We start from the raw sequence: 19,127 nt of genomic DNA, 5'->3' as shown, positions 1-19,127 counted from the left end.
TATTTCATAATATCGAAAAAATGTCTAACAAAATTCGCCGTAACTAAAGTCCAGGGCAAACGTCAAATTATAGGATTTAAAAAATCCTTACAATCCTATGAAATTTTTGAACATGCGATCGCCTTCCGACGTACGATAATCTTCCCTGACAATTTATAACGCCGTTTCACAAAATTATTGAGATGATGATGGAATTTGCAACTGCAGTACGTCCCGATATTTGCATAAGAATATACTTTGCATATGACTATATATTACACAAACAATATGCAAATTTAACTAAAACGGACGTCTCACGACACCGCTGCACAAGTCAAAGCGGCCAACGAAGCCGAAGAATGTTACGTGAATTGGAAAAGAGGAAAAGAGGAAAAGAGGAAAAGTACAGCGGACGAATCGAGATGAGAAACACGCGGTCGACCCAGTTTTTTTTCACCCCCCACCCTTCGTTCTCACCGGTTTTACAGAGAGAAAGAAGAAGAGGAAGAAAAAGGAGAAGAAGAAGAAGAAGAAGAAGAAGAAGGCTGTGGCGGCTTGGTCATTGTCGACGGGTCGTCTGACGGTGTTATTCTGGGCCTCGATCGTCTATATTTAGATGGGACCACCTTGAGAGCCACAAGAAGCTGCAGACGGAGGACCCTGTAGCCCTGGCCGACGCGATGCGATGGGTTGTGCAACGACTTATTGTTTGAAATTCTAGCGACACAATACGACGTCGACCATTCGTTCATCCGTTCATCCGACGATTACCGCGGCACGGAATCGATATACATACCTCTACATGCTGAACAGTGATCGGCAGGGCCCGGATAAATATATTTATGAAAAAATTGCAAAATATGTACATGTAGTATACATGTGAAAAACTAAAATATGGGAAATGGAAACTGCATTTTTTCGGTCCAAACATCCATACTTTATGTAGAAAAATCAGATAAGGATTGAAAATGATTCGATTAAAAAATATCTATTTACATGTATAATATTAATCCTCTCCTTGGTGATCGCGAATCAACCGTAAAGATCACGTAAGGACAACGTGTGATCGGTAACGTTAAATACGTATGTTCATATAAATGATCGATCGAACGGTGTAACGGGTTTTTTCTAGAGCTATTTTTAGACCCGGTGTATGAAAAATTTCGATACACGCGTGACGTGAATATGTATATACGCGGACAGTGCAGCAGTTGGGGACAAGGTGAATGAATGGTAATTAACGTTTTGTAATTCGAGGTTGACAGCTCGCGGGTATAAGCAATACAGCACCGTGCTTATGCCAATTCTCGTAATAATTGCGGCAGCCATAACTCTGGAATTCCCTTACCTGCCACTAATTGCAAGTTTTACGCTTTAACGATGACTCGGTAATTTCTCACTTGCGGAACTGATTTATCGTCGAATTAAACAATGTTCTTCGATATTAATGTACGGTAATGTTCATTAACGGCTCTCCCTTTTCGGCTAACTTGTTTCCCGGTCCGAAACAAAATCCGAGTTCGATTCTGTACGAATTATGTGACACTGACCGGTGACGCAGCCGACGAGACGTGGGAGATTGATAATCATTGTCACATAACTCGTGTAGAATCGAACTCGAATTTTGTTTCGGACCGGAAACAAGATAGCCGGAAGGGTAAGGAATTAATGAACATTAAATTACCGTAAAATAAGTGGTATTCCGGATGTTTACGATCATTCGATTTAGTTAATCAAAATTGAAATTACCACGAGAATGACGATTTTCTTTTTCATTCATTCACTTTCGACAATGATCGTAAATAAAATGTCGAACAGCTTCTTCCAAAAATTCAATTTCTTACGCAGAGAAAATGTGTAACATATTTTTCCGTATGATTATATAAATTTTCTCTTTACAGCGCGGTTGTGGCTGGAATATTTACACGTAAGATTTTCTTCCAAGATTTTTCAGCAACCCCACGCACATATAATATGCTTACGCAATGTGTGAATAGTCCCTTATGGCACGTCGTTGATATATTTAGACTTATTTTCCATATGCGTATGAGGTACGAAGCGACGTGCAGCGCAAGAAAAACACGAACATATTTTGAAGAAAAATATCACGTTCTTCGGAGCTATTACATATTATATTTTAAGTCTGCGTGATTTTGTTCCAACGAAAATTCATTTGACGATAAAGAAAAGAGACAATCGTTATGATAAATTGTCTCGATAAACGGTGGGGGAAATTTTTACGAATACAAATACCTCCGACAGATATTTCAACTTGAAATATATAAATTGTTAAATTCATTTTGCCGAAAAATTGTCAAATCTTCGACATTTTCACGCAGTGACCGTGAATTACTGTACGAGTTTTACAATTAGAAAGCTTTGACCCTTCTTTCGCTGTATCGACGTATCTTCATTATTAAAAATATATCTCGAAAAATTTTCACGGCGAATATAAACTACAACATGCTCGAGTGAAATCCCTCGTGTACGTAGGTATATATTTTCCTGTAGCCCTGTGTCTTTTCAACTTAATCAACAGCCAATACTTCGGCATTAAACCTTGGTAAAAACTCTGAATCGATATCGAAATACGACTCAATTACGGAATGAAAAATCACTGGAACGACAGTACAACATATGAATAGAAAAAACTGTAGTCTACGATAATTGAGCATGGATCATAACTCCTGAGAAAAACGTTATTTTTTCCATAACAAGTTTGACGTTCGTAACGTTACGAATGTATCGACGATGTAATCGTAGAAGAGTAACAAAAAATCATTATTATCCGACATTTGTGTGTTTGTCTGAATTTCACTAAAACGTGACAGAGCAGAATATAAACTCATACACGTATTTCACAAACCACAAATCTTCCAAAGCGTTTCCGAGATAGCAGAATAGTGATTTTTCGTACAGTCTTACGTTACGTTACAACGCAGCTTACTTCAACCTCGTTATCTTCCGACTAACATAACGTGTATCATAATATTACTCGTACCGCGCCTCTACGTGTGGATCAAAACTCGAGTACCTACACAAGTACCATGCGTATAACGAGAAAAAAAGAAATAAAATAAAAAAATTGAATCTGTAATACATATGGAAGGAAGCAAAACAACGCGTTTTCCGAGATACGTAGGTGTGTGTAGACGATATAATAATAACCAGTCGTCGTTCGGTTTACAGTCGAAGCGGTTGGTTACATTACGATCAACTCTGAGAGCTTGCGAAGAGATGAGAAGTAGGAGGTGGAGGAGGTCGCAGGAGGGAAGGGGTAATACGTACTTAGGAACGCACACTCGGTACCGAGTCGACACACACGTTGCACACAAGGAAACGTATTTCACGTCCCGTTTATACACGGGCGCGTGTTCGACACGCAGAAGCGGCATGTTGCGTATACGGCAGCGCACACGGGCGGCAAAGGCATGCTGCTTTCGTTTATTCATAAATCAACAGATTCTATTTATAGAAATATCAGACAAATAGCGATAGTCTCACCGCGGTTGTAATGTATATCCTTGAATGGCGAAACGCGAAATAGAATAACTTGTACGCGTTAAGTGGCGTTGCGGAACTTTACGTATAACGCAACTTATTATACAACCGGTATAGTTACAACCGTAATACATTGTTGACTAGCTTACACGGAAGAAACCTGTCGCTGTCGGGGCGACTGGTTGATTGATCGAACGACAAATTTCAAACGAATTAAAACTTTATTTTCGTATCGAGACGTCGCCGAGTCTCTCGGACTCGAATTATCGCAGTCGCGAAGTATGCGAAAAATGCGCAACTGCTGCATCAAGTTTCGCATATATGTACACGTACGTGTACATATGTAATAAAACGTCAGATTTCATAATTGGCCTGCCGAGTTTAGCGCCGCGATTCTATAACTGCAAGCGGTTGACTGCGGTTTAGTTGTCGTCGACTCGAGGAGCGGCACTACTCTAATTAATTCAATACACAGCTCTTCGTATTAATCGCGTCGTTACGGTCGGATCGCGCATTCCTTTGTTTAAATAAACAAGCTCGCGTTGCGGGCAACGATAAAATTTGTAGTACGTATACCTATGTATACCGAGTGCAGTTGATGCAGCCTTTAATTATAATCTACATCGCGGAGCTGAGGCGGCGTGCAGAAATTAATAGCTGCGTCAAGAAAAAATGCGGCGGGTATGCGACGAATTATCCACTTTTCAAATGGCGGCTAGTAATGCGCTTAAGAAATAAAAAGAAAAAAAAAACAAAAAAAAAACATCGCACGTAATCCATCAAAACTGAACGTTGCTCGTACTGCATTCCTTGCTACAGGGGCGTTTCGTAAATCGCATTCGAGGCTGAATTCGGTGCCGGCTAATGTTGGCGTAAATTACTGAAAGTGCTGCGAAGCAAGGCAAGGCAATTTGTAAATACGTTCAAGATCACGCACCTATTTTTTTTTGTTCGTTTCTTTCTTTTCAACCTTAATTTTTTCCCTCGATCTATTAATATTATAACTCTTCTTCTATTCGTGTCTCTTCACATAATTTGTGCGATTATATAGTTGAATGAAAAATTTCGAAAAATTCCAACAGGTCCGTCAGACCTATGGCGAAAAATAATTATATATATTATAAAGGTAAATACGCACAATTTTGATTTTACTTTACTTCGGAGAAACGAAAATTTCTCCCCTTCCCGTACTTTTCTCACAAAATATCTGCATCTTTTCTACTCTGCGTCTGCGTCTCGTCACGTATATGCAACAATAATTGTAACGTATACATCAAAGTGGAAAAAATCGTGACAGGCGAATTTTTATCGAGCAAATCGAGAAGATAGGTGTGACGGAAAGTTTTCTTCCTTTATATTCGTCAAAATACACTTTCAAAAGCGAAAGAAAATATTAAAAAATTTTCGTTGGGTTACGGTATAATAAATTCGAATTGAAAAATTTTCCGAGAACTGTACTCGAGATGGTCAAATGATAAGTTACAAAGCTCAGTGGCCAAAAGGTGTCAACAATTACCAAATCAACGACCTAGATATTGCCGAAAATAGAAAGGAAAAAAAGAAAAATGACAACTGAACAATGTTGCGAATGAATGTATAAGGAAAAAAAAAACAGCTTGACCCGAGCATTGTCCTAAATAGTGTAAAAACTACTCTTCATTCTACAGTGTCGTTTCAATCCTCGTTACCTGTATAAATATAACCCACAAATTGCAGTTATAAACGTTCGCTCCTTCGGTCTGTGAATACAAAAAAATGAGAAATGTCTTCAAAGGAAAATGTGTATAATACATATGTACGTTGCTGGGTGTTCGGAATTCGATAGCTGGGAGATACCGCTATAGCTGTATAAAAATAATCAACAATCGTACTTGAATCGCTCTGTACAACGGAGGCATATGCATAAATACGTGAATTCCACATGTTCGCACGCGTTGCACAGCAGCTTATACACGCGGACGGAAAAAAACATGCAGACAAAGGGGGCATACATACAGTCGGTCGATCTCGTTGCAGGCGTCGTCGCCCCGCGTCTTCTATATATAGACGACAAGGCGTGTGCATAAGTGCAGAGTATATTTATACACCCGTGTGTACCTTATGCATATTCCGTGTTTTACACCATGCACGCTAATGAAACCGAGCCCGTAAAAAAGGGCCTCCTATCCTACACCTACGCCGTTTCGTAACACTTGACTTTTTATTAGATCTAATTATAAGACTCGCTTGGTACGCGAGGTGTCAAATTTTTAAATCTCCGTTCTAATTACGGATCACTGTGTCTCTGATCCAACCGAGTCACCGAAATATTAAGCTATAAATATAACGTACGTAACAAGAAACTGTGTACGCCGCAATTTCGTAATCGTTTTTTTTTTTTAAATTTTTTAATTTCTCGGTTAGGCGTACAACTTACAACCTGACGCTGTCTCACAATGACAAAAAGTATAATTATCAACGAGAAAGACATAGAGTTAACAAGAATCACTAATGTAGACAGACATCGTTTGCAAGATTTCAACGATCGTTTAAACTTGGACCGCTTTATGCCTGATTGCCGTGATGTATCGAGTCGCTAATTCACGGACACCCGGTGCATACACAATCACAGATTTAAGGCTCTCCCGAGACGTGCTGCAAGCGATGCAGCGATGCTGTACGGTGGGAGTGGGGGACGTAGATCGGTGCACATGGTCCACAGGGTGGTCACAAAAAACGGTGATCCCGACGTTTCGGACTCTCTGGAAATTTTCCACAATCAAAAACCCAACTCCGTTACCGATCGTTTCGCCTCGAAGCTCGAGACGAAATTCTCTACAATGTAAGCGTAACACGAATTGTAAAAATCTTTCGCAGGTGGGCAACGTAATTGCGTTGGCATGACGTTGCGTTTCCCTGATTTATACTTGTGAAATTTCCATTCGAGGCCACCTTTCGATGCAGGAACTCGGTTTGACGTCACGCCGACTTGATTCGAGTGCGAAAACTGAAAGATCCTCTCTTAGCAGCAGCCCAGCATCCGGTTCAAGTACCAAAAAGTTGGGCTCCTCGAGGGCTCCGGAGTCTCGTGTCGAGTATATATATATACATATACATGCAGCGGTCGAGTTTAACATATATAGCTACACACACACACACACACACACACAGAAATACACAAGTCGGGTCGTTCGTTCGTTCGTTCGTTCGGTCGGTTGGCGAGCAATCGTGGAGTCGTGGTCTAAATATAGGCGCGATAAACACGGGCAGTTAGTGTATAAGCCGTATATACTATAGTGCCAGTAGAGCTCTCGGCGTATCCTTGAACGCTTAAATAACGAGGAGGAGGCAGCAGGCAGGCTGGAAGATCGAGTGACTCTGCTCTTCGTCGATCAACGTCGAGGACGAGGACGAGGAAGGCGGAGGCCGTGAACGTGACAATCGCGACCTCCTGCCGAAACACCCCGCGGCTATCGGTTTAGGTTTAGGCGATGCCTGAGAAACGAGTCGAGTCGTTCAACAGGTTGCGTAACCCTGAAACACACCGACTTCAAGACTCCGGTATCCGTCTTTGTGCGGTGTAGCGATGTGTGCGGAATATGACTTTTCGAAACTGGAACCGTGATTTTGCTAGAAACGTTTGTGAGATGGTACTCGCGAATTATTACATCGATCTTGGCTGAGGAACGCGATCGGTCGACGGCAAAGTTCGTCTCGCTACCGACAGGTGGCGGTGGCGCAGCTTTCACCCACAGTCAAAGCAACGTGTGGGATGAAAAGGCGCGTTTAGCGATCAGCGATGCTTGACGTCGCGGTGGGATCAAGTTTTCAATAATGATCACGCAGCTCCGTCCGAGTACGCGAAAATAAATTTGTCGTTAAAGAAACCGTTGAAACCGTTGATGAGAAATCGTTGCAGAACCGAGTCACCGGATACGTCGATCCGATTACATAAATCAATTACCGTCGTATCGTCGACTCGGCCAAACGGTTTCGCAGTCTTCGTTTAATCTGTAGTATGCAAAATGACTACGTTCCTCCATTTTGGACAGCCGTCAAATGAGGTACAATGTTGTCACTGTGATAGACGTTGATGAGGATCTTTTTTTTTTCTCTTTTTTTTTTTGGTAAAAACGCAGAACATCTTCACGGTTCCACTATATCCACCGTAGGAACAAGAAGAAGCGGAATTCGTGCAAATGATGATGAGCCGATGCTGTGCACGGAGGTTAATTTGAGAAGCAGAAAGAGAGAAAAGGGAGCAGGAGATACCGGAGAAGAGACGGTGAAAATTAGAAATCCGGTTTGGTACGTCTCTCGAAGCGACGTCATCCGAGTATGTATAGTTATAAAGTTCTCGGAATGTTATCTGAGGACGAAACGATAAAAGCAACGTCCTCTGCGTTTAATACAACGCGCCCCCCCATTTCGCTGTCGCAAATTAAGGAAAGAAGCCGCGAAGTTAGTTTTTCCTCCTTCCTTTGTTCCCCTGCATCGTTGCATCTCCTTTACCTCCATCCAATTCACATCCAATCGACTCTTCGTCGCAACCTTTCTTTTTCCTCTCCGCTGTTGATCCTCATCCTCGATTCAAATACTAGATGGATGGAGAACGAATTAGTGAGTTTATGGTGATATACATGTATACAATGTACTTAGAACCTGACTTTAAGTTGACACTGCGCGAACCAACAAATTGATACGACGATGGCGGTGGTGCCGGTCCTCATTTGCTCACACGCACTCAAATTATCTTCTCGATTATACCGAATGAAGTTACACGCTGCACACTCATCGGCCCTGTTCCCGTCCCTTTAATTTCAATTTCTTTACGAACAACTTTATGAATTTGACCCAAACTCTCTCTCTCTCTCGCTCACTCTGCCTTACACAACTTGAATCACCAACTGCCCGCATCACGTCGCCTTCTTTAAACGTCTGCAATCCCTCCCCCCAGTGACATCAAATTTCGAGTCGTATTCTCATCTTAAAATAAAACCCGTATGCGGCATACACATCAATCAGTTACCATTCTTCTTTTTTCATTTTTCTTTTTTCTTTTTTCTACCTACTTATTACTGCGTAATTGTCGCTCGAGACTGTCATAAATCGAGCACGGTAAATATCAATTCTCCAAACTTTTAGACTCCGGCATGGCGGACAGACGACGCGGTTCGACATTCACACCGTCAAACAGCTCACGAAACTGCCTTGAACTGGTACACAATAACTTTTAGGACGGAACGATAATGACGTTTTTAGACCGGACCGGCTCCTCATTTCGCAAATTTGATTTTGGATAAGAACCACCTTTTCATAGAATAGTCTGAAAATACGCTGAGATACCGCAATCTTCCCGTGTGTAACTGCAGCAGCAGTGCACGAAGGTGCAGTCCAACCTTTGAACCGTTTGTCTCTTTTCTCCCTCTGTCCTTCTCCGGCACCCAAATATTTATTTAAATTTATTCGCACGTAAGTGCACTCATTTTCTTTTTCAAATCACGAATTTACATTCATACATGATGCATCCGGCCGCTGCGGTGCGCAGAAATACATCGACCGATCATCGCTGCAACGAGAGTGACGCGTTTGCTAGATTATAAGAGAAGGGGTGGTGGTACATAACAGTGCCATAACGGTTACACGAATGACGGACGATAAGTTAAAGATTGTGTTCCGAAAGTAGGATAGATTTCGTTCTTTTCTTTTTTTTTTATCTTTCTTCTTTCCGCCTACCCGACGATTCGAAGACTCCTAGTTACCAGTCGTGTCTCGCGAAAACGAGAAGAGATCGGACGTTCGTGTATCACACAAGCACGGTATACTTTTCCGCGTAGATTGAGCCGTACGGAATATGCGAGTCGCAGAGGGAGAACGTGATTCGTGTAGGACATTAGGCTAACAAGCGATTTAGTTATAACGCAACTATTTTCGTCGTTGAAGACACGTATAACCACCAACACCTCGAGCAAACGGGAATGGAAGCTTTTTGTGACAAATTGTCCCCGACCTCGTCGTCCGCAAAATCACCAGTCATCATCATCCGTCCGCTTCTGCTGTTGCAGAGGCGTATAGGTGCGTATGGGCGTATGTGTGTACGAATGTATGGACAAAGCATCACGCGTGATGAAGACGCAACGCGTGATATGCCCGAAAATCGGGGCTTCGGTCCGCTTCTTCTCCTCATCTTGTATCTTTTCGCAGAAGACTGGCAACGGGAATCGGTATTTCTAGATCGCGTGTAGATCGGTGGTCCTCGCCCATAAATCTACCATCGATACGTTCCGGAACGGTTTCCTAACGCAATACGGATTCGCACACTCCATTGAATTCGTAATATTGCTGTGTATTCGCTACGTCGAATCGCCCGGGCAACTCGAAACCGACGTTAACCATTTTTTTCCCCCTTTAGCTATTGCGAGCCGTAAATTTTTCATTTTTTACATAGTCGTGAACGACGAAGGAGGAAATTTTTCTAGATATTTGCTTACACTGAATTTACGGCACTATTGATCCAACTTTGATTTACGTAAACTTGACGACGTGTTTCGTGCACGATACTTCGTATTTTTCTAGAGAAATATTGTTGGATTTTGTTTTTTGGATTTAAACTTGATGAGAAAATTTAAACCCAAAATACATTTCGTTAAAATTAAATATCTCGAAAATATGATGTCAGCAAAACGTGAAACACAATTATTTACAAACATTAACAGTCACGGATATAAACGATTGGATGCTAAATTTTTGGGAAATATTTTTCGTCAATTTTTTACACGTAATATCGCGATATGTATATATAAACAATGTGATTAACATTTTTACGGTGAATCTGTTTATTCGACTACAATTGGTTTTTTTCCGAGAGTGAATTTGCGTCACACGAACGAAATGGAAAACAGTGTAGCATGTTGTAAAACATACGTATATAAAAGCAAGACTGCACAGAATTTTTTCGTCACGTACAACGTATAACTACATGTAGAAAAACGTCATCTTCGTAAATTTTGTTTTCCTCGAAATTTCTATATTTAAACAAGTTGTGTGCAAGGTAGTTTGTACTCAAAGATACGCTCGTATAATATTATGTTCTCTTTATCACAAAAGTCTAGACTTCCCCGAGAGTTTCTTTCCCCCTCCATTTCTCTCTTCTAGTTTCGTCTCTCTCCTTCCTTTCACGCCGCGGAGTATAAATCCCTACCGGAAGTGAGCAAGTCATTTCAACCGTACAAAACGAGCGACGCAGATACGTTGCGGCAAACATGTGTATTTAATCCATCCCCGAGATTGTCACGTCACGGATAATTTTTGCAAATGAAATTGCGACACTCGAGTAAAATATCGGTGCGTACGGCGGGCAGAGTTGTACCGTTTTACCCGACAGAGCTCAAAGATGCAGTCTCTCCGAATTGCAAGTCTGCAGTTCTATTATTAAACATGCAAACTCCTTTCTTTCATTCGGTAGCAAATATGCAGCAAGTGCTAAAAGTATGATCTGAGAAATAAAAAAAAAAAAAATAATAAGAATAAAAAAAAACGGAATCAAATTTAAACACATCAGGCTAACGAAAACGGTAATATGTGAACTTTACGGCGTATCTCAATTTATTTATTTATTTTTTCACCGCTAGTTTTGATCTTCGGCACCGTAGAGAACATTATACAATTTTCTTATGCGTCTGATGACGTGTTTTTTTTTTTTTAGGTATGTATACCAATTTGTATTCGGAGCAAAACTTTCTTTTTTTTTTTTTTTTACCGGGATGCAGATGATTAGAAAATAATACCCGACATCCCGCCGCCGCCTGTAAGCCGGTTTCATCACAATATTTCATCATCCGAGCTTTACGTGACTTGAAAAAATTCCAAAACGTTATGTACATTTCTGCGTACAATGTGTATTAATAGGAACAGTTTATTTTCATCTACGTCGTACATATATATACGGTACACGATGAGACATTTTTCTTTAACTTGTCGGCGCTTGATTGACGGGACAAAATACTTATTTACTTGCGATAATCAGACTGTAGCTATATACCTACAACAAGAACTAGCTTCAAATTAAAATCACTTCGACGTACTTGCAACTTGTACAGATAAACAAGATATCTGAGCGATGAGACGGACAATATTTCATCACTTGAGAAAATTTGTCTAATCCCGATATTCGGAATCTCTTGTGCATTGAGAGTACAAGATGTCAAGTTTCTATATTCGGCGCATTAGAAGAACCTGATAAAACGAGATCCGGCGAAATCTTTGCGTCAAGCTTAATAATCGCGCGTGATTGTAATTGCACCGCAGGCATTGCGGGGTAAATAAAATCGTTAGAAACCGCGTTTCGAAGCAAGCACGAGGCTCGGCGTGGCTTTCCGCGATCTGGAAGGAAGGATCGGGCCCGGCGAGCATCTGGCCGTCCGTAAGGCCCTGCCAGCCAGGCAGGCGGGCAGACCACGCCAGGGGACCAGGAGGGACCGACCGGACCAGGTAAGTGCCCGCTGCGTGGGGCATCACAGCCAACACACAGCAAGCCTGGCTATAAATAGCCATCCCCGAAGGTCAGGAGAATCAGCAATTTTAATGCAAATGCCTTGTCGATAAAATAATATTGTTCCATTCTCATATTTCAGGTATCGCCCGCGTGTGTGTGTTGTGGCCAAAGTTGCGCTGCCAAGGTGAGGTGTAGGTACTTACCTACCTTAGCAATTTCGCTTCGAGGTTCGTCAGGATTATAAAAGCCAGCTGCTTTCTTATCGCGGGAATCGCGTTCGTCGATTTTTCCATCGAGATACGTATCGCCTGCCGGTGATTGTGATTCTCGGTCGAAGGAAGAATCGTCGGCACTTGCTTTCTCGCAGCCATATACCCGACATGCGTTTTCAAAATTTCAACGGTTTTCAATGCGTTTTTTTTTTTTTTTTTTCTTCAAACATTTCATCCGAATTCGGGAGAAATTTATAACAAGGTTTTGAAAACATCTCAACATCTCACGATACATACGCTACGAGTAAACTGATCACAAATGTTTCCAGGTTTCTCCACGTATCTACCGTAAAGAAATTCCGTGGCTGTGCATCCGACTAATTACACGATGATAGGTAGCGTGGTATTTCCGGCTTTCCCGAACGGATGGAAGACAAAAAAAAAAATCGCACAAATGATGATTCACGTTGCGTTTGTTGTTAATATCTAAAAATGCGCTCGTTTTCAGTGCAACACCGGGTACATCTAACATTATTTTCGAACTTACGTCCGTGTGCTGAATAAATATTGTCGATTGAATTCCCTTGTTAAACACAGAGTAGAAACATGTATGGAAATTTTTTAATCATTATTTGATTGATCGCCGAGCTTTCCGTGCTGTCGTACTGCCGTCTGCAGCTGTCAACGGTTCATTGACGGGGGCCGACTGTCGTGATCGAGGCAGTTGGCAGTCGAGAGAAAGAGAGAGAGAGAGAGAGCGAGAGAAAGAGAGAACCGCGCGATAACTGCAGCGATACCTCATACGCGAAGCTTTTATTATACCACATGCTCATGCATTGTGTTTGCGGATACCATAACGCGTGTACCGAGTGTTTGCTAATAACTGAACGGCAGAAGCCGTATCGTCGTCATCGTCATCGTCGTCATCGTCCATCCGCCGCAGGCAATTGACCGCTGTGTTTTAAACAATTGCAGTCTCACACTACCAACGATTCGTGATACCGATTACGCACGGTGTTTGTTGAAAAAATTCCGCGAGTATAATTACAACGAACAACCGCGATATTTCCTGGTTGGTGAAAAAATTTCAAAGGTATGAAAATCGGCGACGATTTATCACGCACACCGGTACGATGATATTCTTACACATTTTATTTATTCTCGGTTATCGGAGGGAATTTTTTTTTTTTTTAGTTTTTTTTTTTTTTAAATCGCTACATTCGAACATTTTTCAAACTATTTTATGTTCGAACGGCTGTCTGTTGATTCTTCTCGATTTTTCCAACGACGAAAAATATATTTATCACACGAGTCCAAGAATTTGACAGCTACTTTACTTGACTCACCGAATACTAGGGATATTTATTTGTTTTTTTTTTTTTAAAGAAGGATTAAATTTTCGAGTTTGAGATAGGGGTGAGTGAGAAGACAGAAAAAAACGTCGAGCTGAGATGAGAAAAAAAAGGGAACAACGAATAATAACCTAAAACGAAAAGCATGGCGAAGAGAAAAGATTGTTTTTTTTTTTAATTAGCGCGAAAAAGTTCACCTTGAGAGGATTTTACTACTTTTCATTAATGAACTATACCACTTGCACGGTGGCCAAGACAAGAATCCGTTTGTTACTATTGTCATTATTATTATTATTATTATTATTGTTATGATTATTATTATTATTCTGCATCGATACGGAGAGCAAGATTATGATATTTGGACAGATGTGATAGGTAAACGTTTTAAGCTATACAAATCGCGCGATAAATCACTCCGAGGTTATATTTTCGTTGAATGAATCGTCGCATTTATACGTTACATCGCAGCCTGGAGTAGAAGAAAAAAAAAAGAAAAAAAAAGTATCCGACAAGAAAAAAAGAAGAGAAGAAAAAAATTTGGCATCTTCAGTTTTTCTTTCTCGCGTATTATAACTATGAAGGTTTGTACGTGAAAAGATAATAATAATTCACTCACACGTGACGGATGTTGCTTGGATGAAAAAAAAAAAATGGTTTGTTTTTTCAATTGTTGTTTCTTCACTCCGTGCATCAATAATTAATTAATTACACCAACGCCCAACACGCTACACTCACGTCGTTCGATTTTTTCAATCGTATATGTAATGTGAGGTACAGTTTTTTTTTTTTTACATTTAAATATCTCCCGTGATTCTGAGCATTTTATGCGACTGATCGCTCGCTTTAAAGTGCACTTGTTCAGCGCGAGACGGCGTAGTTTTGAAACAGGTAAAGACAAACTAAAAGTAGCAGGATACGAAAATAGAAGAAAATGTTTAAACGACCTGTAACAAAAATCCTTCGACTTGAAAATAAAATGGAAAAAAAAAAGTACAATAAAAATGAGCTGTTGTAACGAAGCAAGAGTGCGTGGGCGGACGGAGGCAAATGATTCCCCGACATCTCGATCAGCGGACGTTTTTGTCCCCGGGACATGCCGGGATAATTGCGTATCAGGAATTCCACCAGTTTTCGAGGTCCGCAGGAGCACCGCGTGGACCTCGCACCTTGTAATATCGTATGATTTTTGACTACGGATTAGACGCAGATAATCAACGCTCGAAATTCGGCGTTGCGGAAAATCCATGGCGAAGGGATATTTGATGAAATTACATAGTATAATGCAATTAGGAGTAAAAATATTGACAATAATAATATCGTGAAAACCAGTTACAGAGATAAAAGGGTAACAAAAATGTATACTTATAACGATGGATGTGAAATGCACCAAGTCGAGTGAATTTTTGAAGAAATTTCTCCCAAAAGAGGGAGAAAAACATAGAAAAATATGGAAAAGTGCCAAAGTGTTTTCCGTCGCGTGTTCAAGAATGATATCAGCGACAAACAATTTCACAGGTTAACGAACACGTTGAGTATTGCACTTACGTAGCTTATCATCGGTATGTTCCGAGATTGGGCGACGATTGCCTCGACGTAACAGGATCCCTCCGGGCCAAAGAAGGCGACGACACCGTCGCAGATCATGTCGATCATCGCCCGAGTTGCGTCCACCGTGTCGCCGCGTGTGTCCTTCCATCGCATCACCAGCGTTACGTTCGGCAAAATATTATCATCCGAATTTATCTGAAATTTGAGGAAACGTTCGTTGCGTCATTTCAATGATTACTTGCAACCGATTCGTTATCGCGCGATTTTGCCGTAGGCACCTACTGAATTTTTTAACATAAAATTTGAAATACGTCTGATCTACGTTGATTGCATTTTGATTTTTGATTATACATCGAAGAAAGAAATTGCTAAATCATTTCAGAACAATGATTACTTTGTTATTTTAATAATTACAATTAGTGCCCGTGTATGTAATGTACGATTATGCGAGAGAATTTCAATCTCGACGAAGCAAGAATAAGGATTTCGAGTATACGCGTTGTTTCGAAACAAACTCTCAGAGTTGTGTGAAAAATGTAAAGGTATGTATTACATCTGTAACCGTATCGCAGCTTTGATATTGCAATTCGGTTGGTATGTTACAATAACGGCTTGAATGCGGCGGCTGTAATATAATATGACAATGTCGTTAGGATTATTCATTGCTCGAGTAATACGCTAATTCAAAGAGAACGAGGAGGAAAAAAAGTGGAAGAAAAAAATGACTCGTCAAAGGACGCGCATTGTATGCATGGTAAATATATTGAGCACCTTTTTTATCAATGGAGTTGCGGTAGGAATTTTCATCGACGACCAAGCTGCGTGTAATAAACGACTGCTGATTAAAAAATTTACCGCATCGCGTTTAATAGTGTCATTTAATTAAATTCTTCGCAGTTGCAGCGTGTTTAATTAAATGAAAGCAAAGTCGTGCGATTTCATCCGATTCCGATTCTGTTGAACAGGCAAAGCTGATGGGATGAATTACATTCAATGTAAAATACTCCTTGGTTTGATCATTTGTTAATGTTTTTGCAAATATCAGCTGCCCGCAGAAAATCAAATAAAACAGTCACTTAAACTTTGTAATCGTCGTTACAGAAGGGAAGAGAGAAAATATACAAAAATAGAAAAGAACAAAAAAAGACGTTGTCCGATGAAAATTACGAGGCGTGTGTGTATTCCGAACATATTGGAAGAAGAATAATAGAAAGAAAAAAAAATTAAATTTTTAAATAAATAAAATCTATAACGACGAAATATTCCGTAAATTTTCTGTTTTTACGTTATAATATTATTATACTACCGTCGACATATGAATACCTCCTCCAACTTCATGATCTTTATACAGCAGCTGGCACGGGAGTTGAAACTTGTGAAAACTTGAACGTTGTATGAATTCTTTCATTTCCCGCTATTATTAAAAAAGCATCGCTGGTAAGAAATATTCAAATCGAACCAAATGTACGCGTTTAAAAATTAAGTTAACCTTAAACGATTCACGCGACAGTGATACGTGGTAGAGAGAAGAAATACAGAAATTTTTATGCGAAAGAACGATATATGATACGTATGTGTCTGGCGTCGAAGCGTGATTAGATTGGCAAAAAAATAAGAAAAAAAAAAAAGATCGCCGCCGCGTTTAGTTTTGCACAGTTGCGCGTAATCCCGAGAGGCGAATAATCGATTAGCGCGATGCTGAATATATAGGCTGTAGATTTTATCGCCGCCTTCCCAGTATGCATGACGATGTATGTAACGTACATTGCGAATCTGTATCCTCGTAAAATATTCCTGATTCAACGTATGATCGAAGCCAAAGAATCGGATACACGGCTGACCTCTCCGGCTCTCTGCGGACGCGAGGAGTGAAAAATTTGTATAACCACACCGCGAAAAGCAATTTACGCAGGTCCGAAATGTGGGCCTCAGCCTCAATGCCGGTGGAACTGTATGAAATAAAGACACATGTTTATGCCTAGAAATTTCGGATTCGGTACAGATATACAGCCGAGATTTAAAAGGCCGCGGCTGTCGTCGCATGAATAAAATCAAACAAGACAAATAATGCCCGCCTGCTTAATAGGAATTTATCTTCTACGCGTGACGTGACTATTTATATACACATATATATACACATATATATATAAATATATGTATCTACACACGTGTGCAATACGGTGAGTGAAATGAATTTCGGGACAATATAAATTACAGGTATGTATATTGTTAAATATTTAAGTTGCACAGGGACGGAAAGAATAATAATACGTGTAGTTTCAGAGTCCGTGAATCGTATGTCAGGAGAACGAATCTCGTTCATCTTCAAGACGCGCCAGACGTCTTGATATTGTGTACAAAACTCGCTTTACGTTAAAACTATTTCATGTATTCTAAGCAAAGCTTTTTATGTGACAGATTATTTCAACGTATAGCGGAAAGAATTTTATTCGAAAATAAAAAATTGATCTCATTCATCGCAAACACACGCGAACGTCCATCCGGAATGGAAGTGATTCTCTAGATCTTGAAACGTCGAGATCTAGTTAAAACTCAACTTTCAACTTTCGGGGTGATTACACGGTAACTTCCGTCTTTTTTTTTCTCCAAAATTCTCCAAAAAGATAAGCGGGAAGTCGATTGAAAAGAAATTCGACCCTCTTCGTTGTTCCCCACGTTACACCGGCTCGTAAGCTGTTCAAATACCGTAAAATTTTTGGCCGTCAAAGTATCCGCGGTTGTTCTATACCTATACCAACGTCGAAATTTCTATTTTCGAATTCATCAGCAACACCGAAAAGCCAACGCCAGCAGCAGCCTCCTCCACCTTCTCGTTCGCACGTTCATTAGAGAGTAAAATTTCAGGTCACAGCTTTATCGCTAACTAACTCACGATCGGCATCGATCAAAAAAGAAACTCTTGTAACAAAAATCGACTACAAGTCTGTAATTCGTTATATCTCATATGATATATAAATATACATATATTACAGAATAATGATGAATGCGAGTATGAAAATTTTTCGTATAATATATTATACGTGTATAATAAATATTTATAACCGTCGTCGCGTGTCGGTGTGAAAATATTTTTAGACACGTACGCATGTATGCCAATACGTTATTTGCTGCTGACGGGTTTGAGAAACGCGATGTTTTACGGGTTGCACTTGACCCGAAGAATCTGTTCGGATAATGTAATAGCACCGGATGAGACGATACGTACATAGCTCTGTTACATGTATACGGTATGCCTACGCGTATCTATTCTCGGCGGGCTTGGCGAATTCTCGACAAGAGGATCCTTCACTTTTTCGCGCAGTTTTCGCAGGATCAGCAGCCGCAGCAATTTTATACACGGAGTCTATATTTTATAGATACAAGTATATTATACCTAGGCAAATTGTATCGAAAACGCGTTCGGTTCAACAAATTGTTTGTGAAATTTTATAGCCAATTATTATCCGACTGATTTTATTTATACGTTGGTTAGAATTACAGGCGTCCGAATTTACCTAAAAATGTAGTATCAATCCGAGCGAAGAGAAGATGATTAAGAAAGTAATATCTCTCCTTCGCATTATACGCGCAATGCAGTTTGATAGCGGAAAAAAGTAATTCCGAGTTACGTGTACGATATCATTAGTTTATAAAGCGATGCAGTTATATTCTACTTTTAATCTTGAACAATAAAACGGTCAAAGCTAAATTACACGGCTCCGGTGTAATGGAATATTTACCATCACAGTTCATTCCGTCGGGAGGATTGTTTTTCTCATTTTCATACTTTCTCTCCGTTTTCTCCTCCTTTTTTACATCGCGATGCCTGCTTTGATCACGATAAGACTTACGTACGTCTCGTTTCGTCGTATTTGATTATCATATTTGGCCATTATTATCAAATAAATATCACTCGCCTCCCGACAACAAATCTCTCTATTCTTCTCTTTGCACTTGCAGAGATAGGAATGGCGTATATTGGCTACATACCGTAAGTTTGTTTCACCGACACGTGTAACATACATATAATCATGTATGATACAAAATTGTCGGGAATATTCG

The 19,127-nt window shown here is 40.3% G+C and overlaps 1 protein-coding gene across 3 annotated transcripts in view; it reads right to left on the bottom strand.

Annotated features, from left to right (window-relative positions):
* The window catches only part of LOC124174703 (receptor-type guanylate cyclase Gyc76C-like), a 57,164-nt gene that overhangs the window by 12,584 nt on the left and 25,453 nt on the right, over positions 1–19,127 (bottom strand). For all 3 annotated transcript variants that reach the window (XM_046554097.1, XM_046554098.1, XM_046554099.1), the window contains exon 5: positions 15,063–15,260. In XM_046554097.1, coding sequence (XP_046410053.1) covers positions 15,063–15,260 — 198 coding nt within the window. The remainder of the gene's footprint in view (positions 1–15,062; positions 15,261–19,127) is intronic.

This window comes from Neodiprion fabricii, chromosome 2 (assembly GCF_021155785.1).
Source record: "Neodiprion fabricii isolate iyNeoFabr1 chromosome 2, iyNeoFabr1.1, whole genome shotgun sequence".
NCBI classification, from domain to species: Eukaryota; Metazoa; Arthropoda; class Insecta; order Hymenoptera; family Diprionidae; genus Neodiprion; species Neodiprion fabricii.
This window is presented reverse-complemented; position numbering and strand designations above follow the sequence as displayed.